Below are 15,923 nucleotides of genomic sequence, written 5' to 3' on the forward strand. Positions count from 1 at the left end.
ATAACACTTCTTATAATACTGATTTTACTTGTCTGGAAAGCTCTTTATCTGCTTCCGATTCTAAACAATAGCCTTGCTGAGTATCATAGTCTTGGTTTTAGTGTCCTGCTTCTCATCAATTTGAATATTTTGTGCCAATCCCTTCTGGCCCACAAAATTTCTATTGAGAAATCAGCTGACAATTTTATAGGAGTTCCCTTGTAGGTAACTACTTTCTCTTGCTACTTTTTCAATTCTTTTTTTTTGTCTTTATCCTTTACCATTTTAGTTATGATCTGTCATGGTGTGGGCCTCTTTGGGTTCATCCTATTTGGGACTCTCAGCACTTTTTGGACTGGTATATCTATTTGTTTCGCCACATCAGGTGACACTGTGCCTACAGGCTATATTCGAGTAGGGCTCAACAAATAGCTATTGCCCGGAAACCACACAATTCAGTTTCTCCCCATATATCCCTGGTGCCTTTTGAGCTGCTGTCTCTTCACTGAAGCTGGGGGGAATTTTTGTAGTTGAGTGAGTCTGTACTCAGGCCTTTAAAGAGGATGCCTGGGTCTATAGCAACCCTCCATCTCACCAAAACAGAGTCCACGCTGATTCTCATAGTCAGATGTTGTAGGGACTCCTATTCTCAGCACTTGTGTTCTGGGCTGGGGTATGCGGTATGGGGCTGAGATCTCCTGCTCCAAAGGTGGGACCTCCACAGCTGAGATATCCCTCCTTCCCAATTCTTTATCATGACACATGGGTGTGGGACCAGCCCATTTCCAGTATGCATACCTCCTACCAGACTCGATGTGGCTTGTTCTTCATATCCTCAGTTATAGGAGTTCCATTCAGCTTGTGTTCAGATGGTTCTCCAGGATGATTGTTTTATAATTAGTTATAATTTTGATGTGGTCATGGGGAGGAGGAGAGCATAGCATTTACTTACTGTTCTATTTTGCTGGAAGTCCTATTTTTACATATTTCTATTATTTTATTTTACAAATTTATTTTTTAGATATATCAGTTTTAAAGAAATATTATAATGTGCTATAATAAATAAAAAAATAAAAATGTGTTCTTGGCTCTCCAAGTTGCTTTCAAGTGAACACAAGTGTACCACGTCTCACTGAAGTGATATTAAAATATACATACCATTTTGAATTCCCCATTTTTTCACTTAAAATATAGTAAGCATCCCCCTTATTGTGATATAGTCTTTATAACCATTACTTTTGACTTTTTAATTTTCATATATATTCCCTTATTTTCAGACTTTATGTTGTATCCTAATTATTGACTGGAAATAATGCTATGATAATAATTTTTTGTGCCTAGTTTATCTCTATCTTTATAATATATTCTCAGAAATGGAATTATTGAGACAATTGACCTATATATTCTTATGATTTTTATAATACATATTACCAAATTTTTTAATAAAAGAGTGGTACCAGTTTACACTGCCATAAAAAAATTGCAAGAATGTCTGTTTTATCATACCCTTACTTCCTGATTTATCTTGGCTAAGTTAGAAATGAAAAACTTAGGGAATAGTCTAAGGCCATACCACTCTGAAAGCGCCCAATCTCATCTGAAAAACTTAGGGAATAGAGTTTTATACATTGCACTGATACCTGCTGCAACTTACAATCAAAATTGAATCTGCTACTTCAAGGTATGGTCCAGCATTAACTTCTTTTAGTGCTAATAATTACCCACCTGGACCCAATAGGTATTAACCAGAACTTCTTGTTGTCTCCGAAAACCTGCTGGATATTTTTGATGAAGCCAAGGTTGAACCCATTTTTCTTTGGGCCACTTGTAAACACTGGAGTACAGAAGGCCTCTGTGGCAGGGTAGGGGAGTTGAAGAAGAGAGGAAGAAAGCAATAAGGAAATAAATTTCAAGACCATCACGATTTTACAGTTCTCACTGAATGTGACTTGGTTCTATACCTTTTTGTTGTGGTACCATAGGCCCTTCATTCTTAGCTACTGCTAAATTATTTAGTAAAAACCATTTTAAGCACTTAATACAAAGTAAGTTTGTTACTCTTTTCAAAAAATGGCAGAAAAAAAAACACATGATGGAAGAAATAATTAAGCAGCCATAGGCATAGAATATATTTCTATGCTGCATATAAAGAGCAACACAATAAATTTAACAATACTTTATTTTAATCTACTTAACAACAACAACTGAATGATCTCCATCTTTAGACTTGGGGCCAAAGCAATAGCACATAAAGAGATGATCATAACACTAGCCCTGGCTGGTGTAGCTCAGTGGATTGAGCGCAGGCCTGCGAACCACACAATCGCAGTTCAATTCCCAGTCAGGGCACATGCCTGGGTTGCAGGCCAGTTCCCAGCAGGGGACTCATGAGAGGCAACCATACATTGATATTTCTCTCCTTCTCTCCTTCCCTTTCTCCCTAAAGATAAATAAATAAAATCTTTAAAAAAGAGATGATCATAATACTGATTTGGTTTTGAATCATTTCAGAAATATAGATGTTCACACTGAAGCCTGCAGTGTAAGAAACAGGATGAACTATAATCACCTTAAATACTATGAGGAACTGGACCATGTCAGTGAACATTATATTTAAACACACATTTCTTCCATTAAGTAAATACTTTCACTGATGGACTCTGGCTGCATATTGCCATTTCCTTTTTGTTCTTTGTTTTCAGACTCTCTTATCATGAAACCTTTAGTACTTTTTCATTTGAAACTGAATCTACCACCCTAGCAGCTAAGTGCTACATATATATTTGGTTTAGAAAATCAGGACAAATGCTTTCTTACCTATTAGTGTTATTAACAAATGAGTTTTAAAGTATAACGGCTTTTGTACTAAACTTTCCTCAAATCTATTTTAGCTAAACATCCAACATTTCAGCACTTTCTCTTCAGTCCTCATGCGTGAATTTACATACAATGTAAATATTTCTTTCACCATAGATGAAAAAATTGTTGTACTAGAATCCATCAGAAATTCAGTTCTCCAAATAATATCCCAAAGTAATGAACAGAAAAAATGATCATTTCTTCTACTCATTTTCTAGAGACTCAATTGTTTAATGTATTTATCTCATTCTCATAGCCCCTACACAGCTCCTTGATGATTATGGATATTCAATGATTTGTTGGTTTGAATTCTTTCTCAGGACTCAATTTTTTGATGTGCTCAATATATTAGATTGTTCTATCTTTATTGACCTTTACTTCCTCCTTCAAGCATACCCTTCTATACTGATTCTTTCTTTCACTTCTTCATGTGAACACAGTTTTGAAAAATTTCAAGCTGTACACCTGGAGAGACTATGCAATATGAAGTAGAGAGAGCAATGGTCATTTCTGGTTTGTCATGAGGTTTCATTCAGTAATGCTTTCCCCACTATGTAAGCTTCATTCATCATGGCTCCCCAGTTTGGTAAAACGTGTTTATATTTGTCTCAGTTTGGAGACAAGGGGATGTCACTGAGGCTAAAATGCTTCACTGGAAGTTTGTGTATTCCTTGGGAACAACACATAGGTCACTGTGATATACACTAATATGTTTTTTCCCTAGTCTTAATACCCAATCTTACCTAAGGTGGTTTTGTTTCTGCTGACAAGCCAACAATGGTAACCAAAGAGAATCACAAGGCTGACAAAAAACATGCAGGCCACAAAGAGGAGAAAAAGGACATGGAACTTAGAGCGAACACTTGGCAATTCCCCCTAGAAAAGAAATAATAAACAGAAACAAAAGGTTAAAGTGGTGAGGCTTGGCTAGCTTTTCTATATTGGTTTGTAATTTTTCATATGATTAAAATATCTAGCTGTAACTTCAAAATAGTTTTTTAAAATATTTACAAGACTTCTTTCTGTTGATGACCATGCCTCTTATGGATATGCTTTCAGCTTACAAACCCCAAAATGGATTTTTGCTTAAGTGCAGTTCAGTGTCAGACAGAGTCTTTATTGTACCCACTAGAAAAAAGTAAGGTGAAAAGGGTATACTCAGTCCATAATTGGTGTGCAATGTCCTAAGGCTTGTTCTCCATTTAGTTTCCAAATTATGAACCATGGGCTACAGGTAATTTTGAGATCATACGGTTCATCCTCTTATCTCAAGGTGGGTTATTCTGCAATACTTTATATGTCATGTTTCTTTGGACACTGTGTATTAAAAATGCCGTGGTGATCTGTATAGGAAATTAAAATACATAGGTAGAATTTTAGCCCTGGCTGGTGTAGCTCAGTGGATTGAGCACTGGCCTGCGACTCAGATGATCGCGGTTCGATTCTCAGTCAGGGCACATGCCTGGGTTGCAGGCCAGTTCCCAGCAGGGGACGCACGAAAGGCAACCACACATTGTTGTTTCTCTCCCTCTCTCCTTCCCTTCCCCTCTAAAGATAAATAAATAAAATCTTTTTAAAAAATAAATAAATAAAATACATAGGTAGAATTTTAAAATGTTCTTCTCATAAGCCATGGCCTTATTTCAAAGCTACTACTAATTCTGTGTGGTTGTTTTTTTTTTAAATAGCTGAAGTATAACATATTGATATCTTACCTCCTGTAAAATTACTGTTGAGATAGTAAAATCAAGCAGTATTTGATAGGCTAATTTAAAAGTATGCAGCTAAAGATTTTTACAGATGTCTCCATTTTCAACCTTTGCTCACCTCCACCTAGCCCTCACCCCTTCTTCCCTCGGGCCATCGCCACACTTAAACATTTTTACAGTTAGTTAGGACATCTTGTCCTCTATGTGACACCAGATTTTTAAAAAATGTGCAGCCCTAGACCAAAATGAATTTTCTAAAGTTCTATAGCATGCACAGCATGTAACATTTCATTTTCTGAAGAAAATATTAGGAAAAAAATTCAATTCTGGAGTGAGCAGTTGTGAGAATGACTTTTCTTCCTTCCCTCCTTTCCTATGCTGATCATTATTTTCACGTGACAAATTATTTTCAAATATTTCCAAGTGATCTAGAGAGATATAGTTAAAGGTAATTCTTGAAGTGTACCTTACATTAGGATCTGGTTCTACACTAGTTTGGAAGGAGAAAATTAAAGCTAAAAAACACTTGGCAAATTTGGGTAGTATAGGCTTTTTTCTTCCCTTAGAGGAGGAGATTTTTATTCATTTTTGATGTAAGGAAGTACTAAAAATCTTCCAGAGTGAGTGTGTTTGAAGAACAAAGAGAAGCAGAATTAAGCCAGTGAGATGCTTTCATCTGAGGCAGGGTCTGGGTGAAATTGCATAAAATTTGCACCTCAGAAAATAGCTATCCCTATTAGCTAGGACTTCAACCTTCAGGAACTTTTATCTGAAGCTCCCTTTTAAAATGATACCTCTTGGCCTAAGCACTCAAACTGAATTCAATTGGTTTTTGTTTGTTTTGTTTTGAATTTATATGAAAAATGCCATATATTGTTTTATAGAGGTTTTTGTTTGGTGGGGTTTTTATTTCACATCTTTACTTTTTGAGTATGTTTCTTTAAAGCTTTTAAACTCATATTTATTTTAATATTTACCTTTTGTGTTGAAATGGACAATAGAAAATGACTATGCAAAAGGGAATGACATAAAGTCAGTTCACACCCTAGATAGCCGAGCTGGAAGTCTTTCCCCTAATTACTCTTACAGGACTCTCTACTACTTGCCAAATCATATCTACTGTGTTGTCCCTTGATAAAATACTTAATATTTACCTTTTTTTGTTAGAAGAGGGTGATGGCCCTATGTTGAAAATTACCTTCTCAGGAGATAACCAAGCTAAACTACTAAAAAAAAAAATAACCACCAGAAACAGTTCAGGGGAACACTGGTGACATAATACCTATTATCTTTGTTCTAACATAATTCATAGTCTCTGTGAGGAGACTCATAGCACAGAACTGGAGATGTATATTACTAATTTTTATAAGGTAAAGATCAATTTCCTATCAAGGAAGCAACTTTAATGTTAATATTGAGAGGAAAGACACAATCCAATAGTCTTCTCAATTCTTTATTCCAAAGGAGCTAGAGCTTCTCCACAGCAGGACCATTTGGGCAGTAAGGTCACTGGGCTTAGAGTCAGATTCAAATCTTGACTTTGAAACTTACAAGCCAGGTAATCCTGAGCATGTCACCTAACTACAATAAGCCTCAGTTTTCTGATCTTTAAATGAGACGACCAATTTCTGTTTTGTTTACTTCACAAGGCTGTGGTAAGGATAAAATGAGATAATAGATATAAAGGTGCTTTGAAAATGGTAAAGTACCATACAAATGAATGTTGCTATTCTTAGGAGCACAGCTAGTTTCCTTGATATGATAGCTTTTAAAATAAATGGCAGTGTTTACTTTTCATTTTAAAGGAGACCCGATTTACACCGAAAAAGCCCTCTGTAAACCACATCAAAGTGCTCTCTGGCTGGAGAAACTGCAAAGAAGCATTTCTCTGAACTGTCAATGTCATTTTCATTATGAAGGCAAGCCAAGACAGGTTTCTTTGCCTCTCATCTGTCAGGCAAGAGCTAGTATATTACAAAGAAGAAATAAAGGCATAGGAAAGGACAAGGCTATGTTCACTCCTTATAATGCTTGTGAATATTGACATATTTCTGGTGATTGATTCATATCCAAATATTATCTTTCAAGAGTAAAAAACAAAAAAAAAACATATAGCACCTGGCTGGCATTTTGGTATTTGATTATTGGATCATTAGGAATGCCAAAGATAAAATGTGTTGTTTACTCTGTTATGAGAGTATAGAGAAATTGTTAAACAGTAGCTTACTGTGTTAAGGGCCAGTAAAGTCTGTAGTGAAGACTAAGGCTGAACTGGATGCAGTAGATTTTATTTACTTTCAGGGCAGCAGCTCACTATATGAATAAAATGCCAAACATGCCATAAAAGTGAACAGTAGATAAGAGAATCTGTGATGTAGAAAAGGGCCAACAAAGAAAAACCAACATGATGACATATTTTGAATTTGGGGAAAACACAAAATTGATGAGAACACTTCATTTCTGCTTATACTTTTGAGTCTCTGAGTTAATGATTTTGATATCCATTATACCATTCCTGATTCTTAAAGTTACTGAATATCTGAATTGATTAAGTAAGTGGATGGGAGAATGGAAAACACATATCACTATAATTTTCTACACCATATTTCTTATATTAGTAGGGATGAATCACTATTTAACAATTTAAATATTCTCAGCTATTTAGGTTTTCACTGCCTTGCTTTTCTCCCTTTTTTCCTCCAGTTTATTATAATCCACATTCTGGTCACAGGATTCATGTTCTTTCCCTGCTGCTTTGCCTCTCTACCTGATGTAAGATATTCCTGTTATACAGGCTCTAGTTTAATTCCTAAAACAATAACTGGTAGCTCTGCCTACATTTGTTTTCTGTTATTCAGGTTCAGTTTGGGCAATTCTCTTCCTAGAAGGTTACGATGTCTCTGTAATTGCACTAGAGTTGTGCAGAGGTCATGTCTTCTGGAGTCTGTTGGCATGAAACAAAACAACATGTTTGACTATATTTCTGCCAGACCCTGTACACATGTGTAAACTGAAAATCTGCCTTCAATTCTTTTGGAAATAAATGGGATATGATTGGTATCTTCAAGTACAAGAAAGATGAAAGTAGGATTTTTTTTAGATTTCATTATAATTATTGGGATCATATTTTGAAAAGTAGAGTGCTTTCAACATCTATTTTACTTGATTTTGTCAATGAGCCAGTGAAGCAGGTAACAGAGCCAATATTAGAACTCCAGCTATACAAAGTTCAAATAAGACTCCTCATTTCATTTTGGTCATATGTGAAAATGAGTCAATGTATCTTTCTTTCCAGTAGGAATTTTGGAACTCTCCTTTGAATAAGGAATTAGAAATTATTTTCTAACAATGAGGGAGTACTTTGTTACCCCTTTTTCTTAAGAAACTGATGTAGAATTTGTTTCAACATTTCTCAAATCTATGATTGGTAAATGTGAATTTTTAAAAGTTGACTAGAGAAATACATTGTAAAGAATCAGTAAAAGTCAAGAGTTCAGGTTCCTGAGGCCTTAAAAAATTCTCATATATGACAAAAATTGTTCATTGGGAATCTTTCAATCTCCTGCATTACAGAATATTCAACACAGGAAACTTGCTTTTGGTGTCTTCCCTTCTGAAAACTTACATATTAGCTATTTAAAAATGTAAAAAAAAAAGATAAGGTGAACAATGTCACAGACTGGAGTAGGTGTGTGTTTATTTTTCTGGTGGGGGAGGGGCTTCAGGATTTTTAAACTTACTCTCCAGTATTTGATGAAATAGCTGAAGACCGTTGTAGCAATGTACAGGCAGTAGAGAACAGAATAAGCTAAGAACTGAAGGAAGAATTTATAGTTGGAAAATCCAATGCAATTATTAACCCTAAAAAAAAAAAGAAAAACTAATTTGAAATCAGGACCCATTTATTGAGAACACACAGATACATAAATGAATTAAGCAATGGAAGTATATGTTGCTCCTGATGTTTCATTATGTGTTACATAGGAACTCAACAGAAACAAAGTCCCTTGAGAGGAACAGATTGGAAAAACAAGTTCATGTCTCATTTGTTTCTACTTTCATTTACAGGCACAGAGACACTTGGCCATTCTAATCATTCTGGACTGGTTCCTGACACACCCAAGCAAATCTAGATTGTGGATGCTGAAGACATATTAAGATGTTAGCAACTACACTTAGTACAGCGTGGCATGTTCTCTTTGTATTTAGATGATTTCAGACCAGTTCTCTAGATCAGAGAGAGAAAATTTGAAGAACTGCTTAACAATCGAGTATTTCAAATATCAAAACAACAAAGAACAAAACAAAAACCCCTGAACTGACTGTGTAATATCAAAGAGAAGAACTATTTGTGCTCTATTACTATGCCTAATTATTAAAACTAATGGACAAGAGACCATTAACTTTGTGACCACAAGAATTCACTACCATGCCTTTGGTGGCATATTCACTGTTGCTTTAAAATATTAAGCCCCCTGTTCCTCCCACACATAAAAAGACCAGTGAATAGTAGAATCAGACATGTTACAACTACACTTAGTAAAGTAGGCATATTGAGTAATGTTGACCTTTTTAGAGGAAATAATTAAATAAAAGGGACTTACCAAGGGCAGTGATGGTCCATTTTTAATACACACCTAAACAGGGAGCAAAACACAGTGTGATGAATAGGGCTATGGAAATGCAGCAGCATCTCATAATTGAACTCAAGGTCTCACCAGTATTTTGTACATGATGCCAGTATACTCATTTCTAGATTTTCTACTACTATAAAACTATTGTGTTCTCAGTTCTTCCTATGATTAGCTAATCACAACAATTTACAGGATCATGCTGGTAACAAGTTACATGCCTAAAAGACCAACCTTTAAAAGGGATTGTGAATTATAGGATATTGATGCAAAGAAGTCTAAGATATCATCTCCCATTTTGCTCAGTTTTTACTAAATCAGTTTTTACTAAACTAATTATTTACTTAGTTTACTAAAAGTACAGAAGAAAATATATGGTTACAGTCTGTGTTTAAATCAAAGGTGAAATAAATACAGGCGGAACAAGTACCCAAGAAAGAAGAAAGATATGAAGATTATATTTATTAACATAGAATAGGGTTTTACAAAGCTGAAGCAATTTGAGTAACAATATAAAGTAGTACTAAATTATAACACAAAATATAAAATAATTATCCATACCTACATAATGATATAAATAAATAATTGGATAAATAAATAAATGAAGAAGAGACAAATAACCCATGCAGAAGAATTCAAAATAACATATGTAGACATTCTGCCTTCAAGGAGGGGGAGCATAATTCAGTCCTTTAGTGACTTCCTTCCAAAGAGTACATTTTGGAAAGCAGCAGTCACTTTGTAGTTGTCACTACAGCAGTCGCTTTGTAGCAGTCACTTTGTAGATATCTGACAAATGCTACCTCAAGCCAGATGATTAACATCACAGTGTTAAGTCATGTTTATACTATATACTATGATACCGTATCATGTTATACTATGATATGATACAGTGAGAATGGCACTATATCTCTATGGTCTTCCCCCCCAAATACATTACCTATCTATTCTTAAGAAAAAAAATCCCAACTGAAGTATATTCTACAAAATACCTGATAATCCTAAAAGCTGTCAAGATTATTTTTAAAAAAAGCCCTGGCTGGTATGGCTCAATGGATTGAGTGCCAGCCTGCAAACCAAAAGGTCATAGGTTCAACTCCCAGTCAGGGCATATGCCTGGTGCCTGGGTGGCAGACCAGGTCCCCAGTTGCGGGTGTGTGAGAGGCAACCACACACTGATGTTTCTCTCCCTCTCTTTCTCCCTCCCTTCCCCTCTGTAAAAAGAAATAAATAATATCTTTAAAAAAATAAAATAAATAAAGTCTGATAAACTATCACAGCTAAGAGAAGCCTAAGAAGACTTGACAACTAAATGTAATATGGTGTCCTGAATGGGATGTTAGAACAGAGAAAGAACACAAGGCCAAGATGGAGGCATAAGTGGAAACACTGTGCCTTCTCCCACAACCAAGTTTGAATACAACAAAAGTTTGGAGAACAAAGACACAGCCAAAGAACAGAAAATTGAATTATACGGAAGTTCAACAACCACTAACCTTTCAATGGGACGGTAAGAGGGGTGGAGCCAGCAGCAGAGTGGGGTCGGGCAGAAAAGATCCCCAGACCCAGGCGCGCAGGTAGCCCGGACCCAGTCAGGGTGCAGGGCAGACTGACCGCGGTCGCACATTAGCGCACAGGGAGACAGACCACGCAGGCCCCAGGGGGCGAGGGCTGACAGCGGTGGCACACTCGCATGCAGTGGGATGAAACGTGTGGGCCCGGTCACGGTGGCAGCTGCTGCACCTGTGGGGGCCGCAGCAGGAGACAGCAGACGGACGCCATTGTCCCTCATTCACCCCGATCCCACATACAACGTCACAACCCAGCGACTGAGTTGCCCTGCTCTGGTGAACACCTTAGGGCTCCGATCCTGCTACGGAACAGGCACGAACAGCCCAAAAGATGGTGCAAGAAGAACTCAAAGTCCCAGAGCCAATAACTCTCAGCAACCGAGAAATTGCCAGCCTCTCAGATGCACAGTTCAGGACACTGTTTATCAGGATGCTCACAGAACTGGTTGATTATAGTCACAAATTAGAGGAACATATGAAGGCTAAACTACTTGAAATGAAGGGAGATGCACAGGAAACCAATAGTGATGGAAAGGAAGCTGGGACTCAAATCAATGGAATGGACCAGAAGGAAGAACGAAACATCCCACCAGAAAGGAAAGAAGAGATGAGAATTCAAAAAAATGAGGAGAGGCTTAGGAACCTCCAGGACATCTTTAAACGTTCCAACATCCAGATTATAGAGGTACCAGAAGGGGGAAAGAAACAGCCACGAGTGGAAAACTTATTTGAACAAATAATAAAGGAGAATTTCCCCAGTCTGGCAAAGGAAATAGACTTCCAGGAAATCCAGGAAGCTCAGAGAGTGCCAAAGAAGTTGGACCCAAGAAGGAACACACCAAGGCACATCATAATTACATTAGCCAAGACCAAAATGAAGGAGAAAATCCTAGAAGCATCAAGGGATAAGGGGACAGTCACCTACAAAGGAGTACCCATCAGACTGTCAGNAGAAATGAAGAACGCATGGAGGGTTAGCAACAGAGGAGTGGGAGGAGGAGAACGGGGGAGAAGGTACAGAAAATAGCATAGACAGTAGGTAGAAAATAGATAGGGGGGAGGGCAAGAATAGTGGGGGAAATATAGAATCTAAAGAACTTGAGACACGTGGTTATAAACTAAGGGGGGGGAGAATGGTGGGGGAGGGAGTGTGCGGGTGGAGAGGAATGAAGGGGGGAATAGAACTGTAATGGTATAATCAATAAAATATATTAAAAAAATAAAGAGATAATCAAGGAAATTTAAAAAAAAAGAACAGAGAAAGAACATGAGAGGAAAACTGAAGAAATCTAAATAGAGTATAGATTTCAGTAAAAAAAAATGTATAAATATTTGTTCATTAATTGTAACAAATTTACCATATTAATATAAGATGTTAATAGTAAGGAAACTTGGTGTGGGACATATGAGAACTATCTTTATAATAATTCTATTAATCTAAAACTGTTCTAAAATAAAATGTTCAATTTTAAAATAGGGTTTAATTTTTCTTTCCTATTCTTAGAATAGTTTTTAAATCATTTTATTGTTGTTCAATTACAGTTGTGTGCATTTAACCCTGACCCCTCCCCCCAACCCCAGCCAAACCAACCTCCCTCCTTTGCTTCCACCCCCGCCCTTGGTTTTGTCCATGTGTCCTTAGAATAGTTTAAATCATCATCCCTGTGAGGGTGTTTGGCATGCACTCATTATGACTGATAAGAAGTTTTCATTTAGGAATGCTTACATCTTAAGATCAATCTGACTGTTGTCTAGACAATGCCATCAATGGCCAAGCTCAGTCTAGGGGAAATATAGCTGTCACTTACATAGCACAGACAGAGCAGTGGTGGCAGCGATCTGGCTTGATCAAATGGCACCGGTCACAGAATCTTACAGCTATAGGAAAAATAAGGTGGTTAGCATTGATTAGGGCTCAGTGTGATACCATGTATCTTTCTAGTCTATCTGAATGGCTTGCTATACACTGATTATAAGTAGTCAAACTCATTTCATTATCAAGTAAAAAACAGATTGCATAAGAGAATTGTGGTATGTATTTTTTCCTGTTGTATCAATCTTTTTTTTTAAATACAAGTGACAGTTTATTTAGAAGTTTACAGAGGTAGAAGTGAGCCAGCTCAGGAAACAATTTACAGAGGCAAAAGAGGAGCTTTTGAGCTCCTCTTTTAGAGCTCCCTTTAGAGCTTAGGGGAGAGAGAGGGAGTGAGGGGAGAGAGAGGAATTGGGGGGAGGGGGAGAGAGAGACAGACAGAGAGACTGAGAGACCGAGAGACCGAGAGAGAGAGAGAGAGAGAGAGAGAGAGAGAGAGAGAGAGAGAGAGAGAGAAAGCGTGCACCCGTGCACTCAAAGGCAATACACCAGGGGGAAGAAGATGGGGAAAAGTGTGGGCATGCTTCAGAGAAAGGGAGAGGGGGTAGAGAGAGGGGAGAGAGAAAAGCAGCGGGTGGGGAAAGGCTCAGGCATACTCAAAGAGAGAAAGAAGGACCTTGTTGTGTTATATAAATCTTGAAAGTACTTTTGGGGGATGAAGGTAAAGGGAAAGTTTTCATATCTTAGGATAAGATAATATACCTAATTATAACATTTCGTATTATAAAACAAACCATGCTGTCAACTGCTTGAGTGATCTTGGGAAAATCATTTAGCCTCTGTTTGCTTGAACTCTCATATCTGAAAAGTAGAATTCATATTTTATCTTCTGATTCCAGAGGCTTTACTCTATGATATAGATAAATTCATAAAGCATGGTAAATATGTTGGTTCTCAGCAGCATAACAATTTGAAGAATAGAAGAGATATTCTAGAACAATTATATCAGTGATCATTTCACAGATAAAAGAAGTAAAGACCTTAGTCAAACCAAGTGAATTATACAAGGTCACACACTGAGTGAGTGGCAGGGCTATGACCAGTACAGTTTTCCTGAACCCATAGTTCAGGGTTCTCTTTACTCTAAGTCTGAAATGAAAAATTATTTCTCCCTTCCTCTCTCTTTCCTTTCTTACTTTATTTCCATTACATAAAAGGTGTTCACTTTTTAATTTTTTAAAAAAATCTTTCAATTACAGTTGATATATAATATTATATTACTCTCAGGCATACAACATGGTGATTACCTTACAAAGTGGTTACCCTGACAATTCTAGTACCCACCTGACACCATACATAGTTATTACAATATAACTGACTATATTCTCTATGCTGTACTTTACATCCTCATGACTATTTTGTAACTGCCAATTTGTACATTCAATTCCTCTGCCCATTTTCTAATCGGATTGCTTGTTTGGTGTTGAGTCATAAGAGTTCTTTACATATTTGGATAGTAACGCCTTGTTGTTCGTTGTCTTTTTGTTTTGTTGGTGGTTTCTTTTGCTGTGCAGCAGCTTTTTAGTTTAGTCCTGCCATTTATTTTTGCCTTTATTTCCCTTGTATTTGGGGTCAAATCCATAAATTTTTTTCTATGACCAAGGTCCATAATGTAGTACCTTTAGTTTTTTCTATGTAATTTACTGTGTCTGATGTCATATTTTGTTCTTTGATTCATTTTGAATTGATTTTTGTACAATGGGACAAACAGTAGTAATTTCATTCTTTTGCATGTGGCTTTCTGATTTTCCCATTGCCATTTATTACAGGGGCTTTCTTTTCTCTGTTGTATGTTTTTGGCTCCTTTGTCAAAAATTATTTGTCCATATACATGTGGTTTTATTTCTGAGCTCTCAATTCTATTCCACTGGTTTGTGTGTCTCTTTTAATGTGGATTGCATTAAATTTGTATATTGCTTTGAGTAATATGGACACTTCAACTATGTTGATTCTTCCAATCCATGAACAGGTAATATCTTTCCATTTCATTGCATCTTTTTCAATCTCTTATAATAATGCTTTGTAGCATTCAGTACATAGGTACTTCATAGCATTTCTTAAGTTTATTCCTAGGTATTTTGTTCTTTTATTGCAATTGCAAAAGGAATTGTTATTTTCATTTCTTTTTCTGAAATTTCATTATTAGTAGTATATAGAAATGGAGTGGCTTTTTGTACATTGATTCTGTATCCTTGAACTTGACTGTATTTGTTTATTGTTTTTATGGTTTGGGGTTTCTATATAAAGAATTATGTCATCTGCAAACAGTGACACTTCATTCCTAATTTGGATGCCTATTTCTTTCTCTTGACTGATTGTTTTTAAAGATACAGTCAAAGGTACTGCCCAGTGTAAGCCACCAGCATCTCTCACTTAAATGGCTGCCTATTTTTCACTCTGCTTTTATTCTTTCCCCACACCCTACAATACATTTTCTACACAAGCGCCAGGCGGTCTATTAAAATGTAAATCAGATCATTCCATTCTTCACTTAAAACTTTCAATAGACCTCTAAAACCCTTACAATGAAAATCCCAACTCCTGTTCTGGCTGGTATGGCTCTGTGGATTGAGTGCCAGCCTGTGAACCAAAAGGTCCCTGGTTCGATTCCTAGTCAGGGCACAGGCCTGGGGTTCGGCTCAGTTGTGTGACAGGCAACAGATTGATGTCTCTCTCACACATTGATGTTTCCCTCTCTTTCTCTCTCTCTTACCCCTTCTCTCTGAAAATAAATAAGTAAAATCTTTAAACAAAGTCCCAATGCCCTAATATGGCCTGCATCATGTGGCCTTAGACTGACTCTTCAACCTTAACTTCTATCACCCTCCTTCAGCCACAGTGGATGTCTGTCTTTTCTTCTAATGATGCAAGACTGCTTCCTTCCCAGGACATTTTTTGATTTGCAGTTCCTTTTTATTTTCCAGTCTCAGGTCAAATGACATTTCTTCAGAAGAGCCTTTTATTACACTGTATCCTGGGGGCTGCAAACAAATGCTTCAAGGATCCAGGGAGTAGGGTGTAATGAATAAAGCAGTGCATATTTATCCAAGAAAAATGAGGACCTCTCTCTACAAATACTTGTACAAGAATGTTCGTAGCAGGTTAACTCATAATATCTTAGCACCAGAAAAAAACCCAAATATACATCAACAGATGACTAAATAAACAATGATATACTCATACAACAAAATATTACTCAATAATAAAGGACATGAAATACACAATCATGTGAATAAGTCTCAAAAGCATTATGCTGAATACAATAGGCAAGCAAAACAGGAAGTACTGTATAAATCCATTT

The 15,923-nt window shown here is 36.7% G+C and overlaps 1 protein-coding gene across 1 annotated transcript in view; it reads right to left on the bottom strand.

Moving 5' to 3' along the window:
- ZDHHC15 (zDHHC palmitoyltransferase 15) overlaps positions 1-15,923 on the bottom strand; it is a 78,292-nt gene that overhangs the window by 27,425 nt on the left and 34,944 nt on the right. The window contains exons 5-9 of the mRNA XM_037038589.1: positions 12,558-12,627; positions 9,152-9,184; positions 8,288-8,408; positions 3,582-3,714; positions 1,705-1,831 (exon numbers count right to left, since the gene is read on the bottom strand). Of these exons, the coding sequence (XP_036894484.1) occupies positions 1,705-1,831; positions 3,582-3,714; positions 8,288-8,408; positions 9,152-9,184; positions 12,558-12,627 (484 nt within the window). The remainder of the gene's footprint in view (positions 1-1,704; positions 1,832-3,581; positions 3,715-8,287; positions 8,409-9,151; positions 9,185-12,557; positions 12,628-15,923) is intronic.

This window comes from Sturnira hondurensis, unplaced genomic scaffold (genome assembly GCF_014824575.4).
Source record: "Sturnira hondurensis isolate 20B ecotype Veracruz unplaced genomic scaffold, ASM1482457v3 Scaffold0024651, whole genome shotgun sequence".
Lineage (NCBI taxonomy): Eukaryota > Metazoa > Chordata > Mammalia > Chiroptera > Phyllostomidae > Sturnira > Sturnira hondurensis.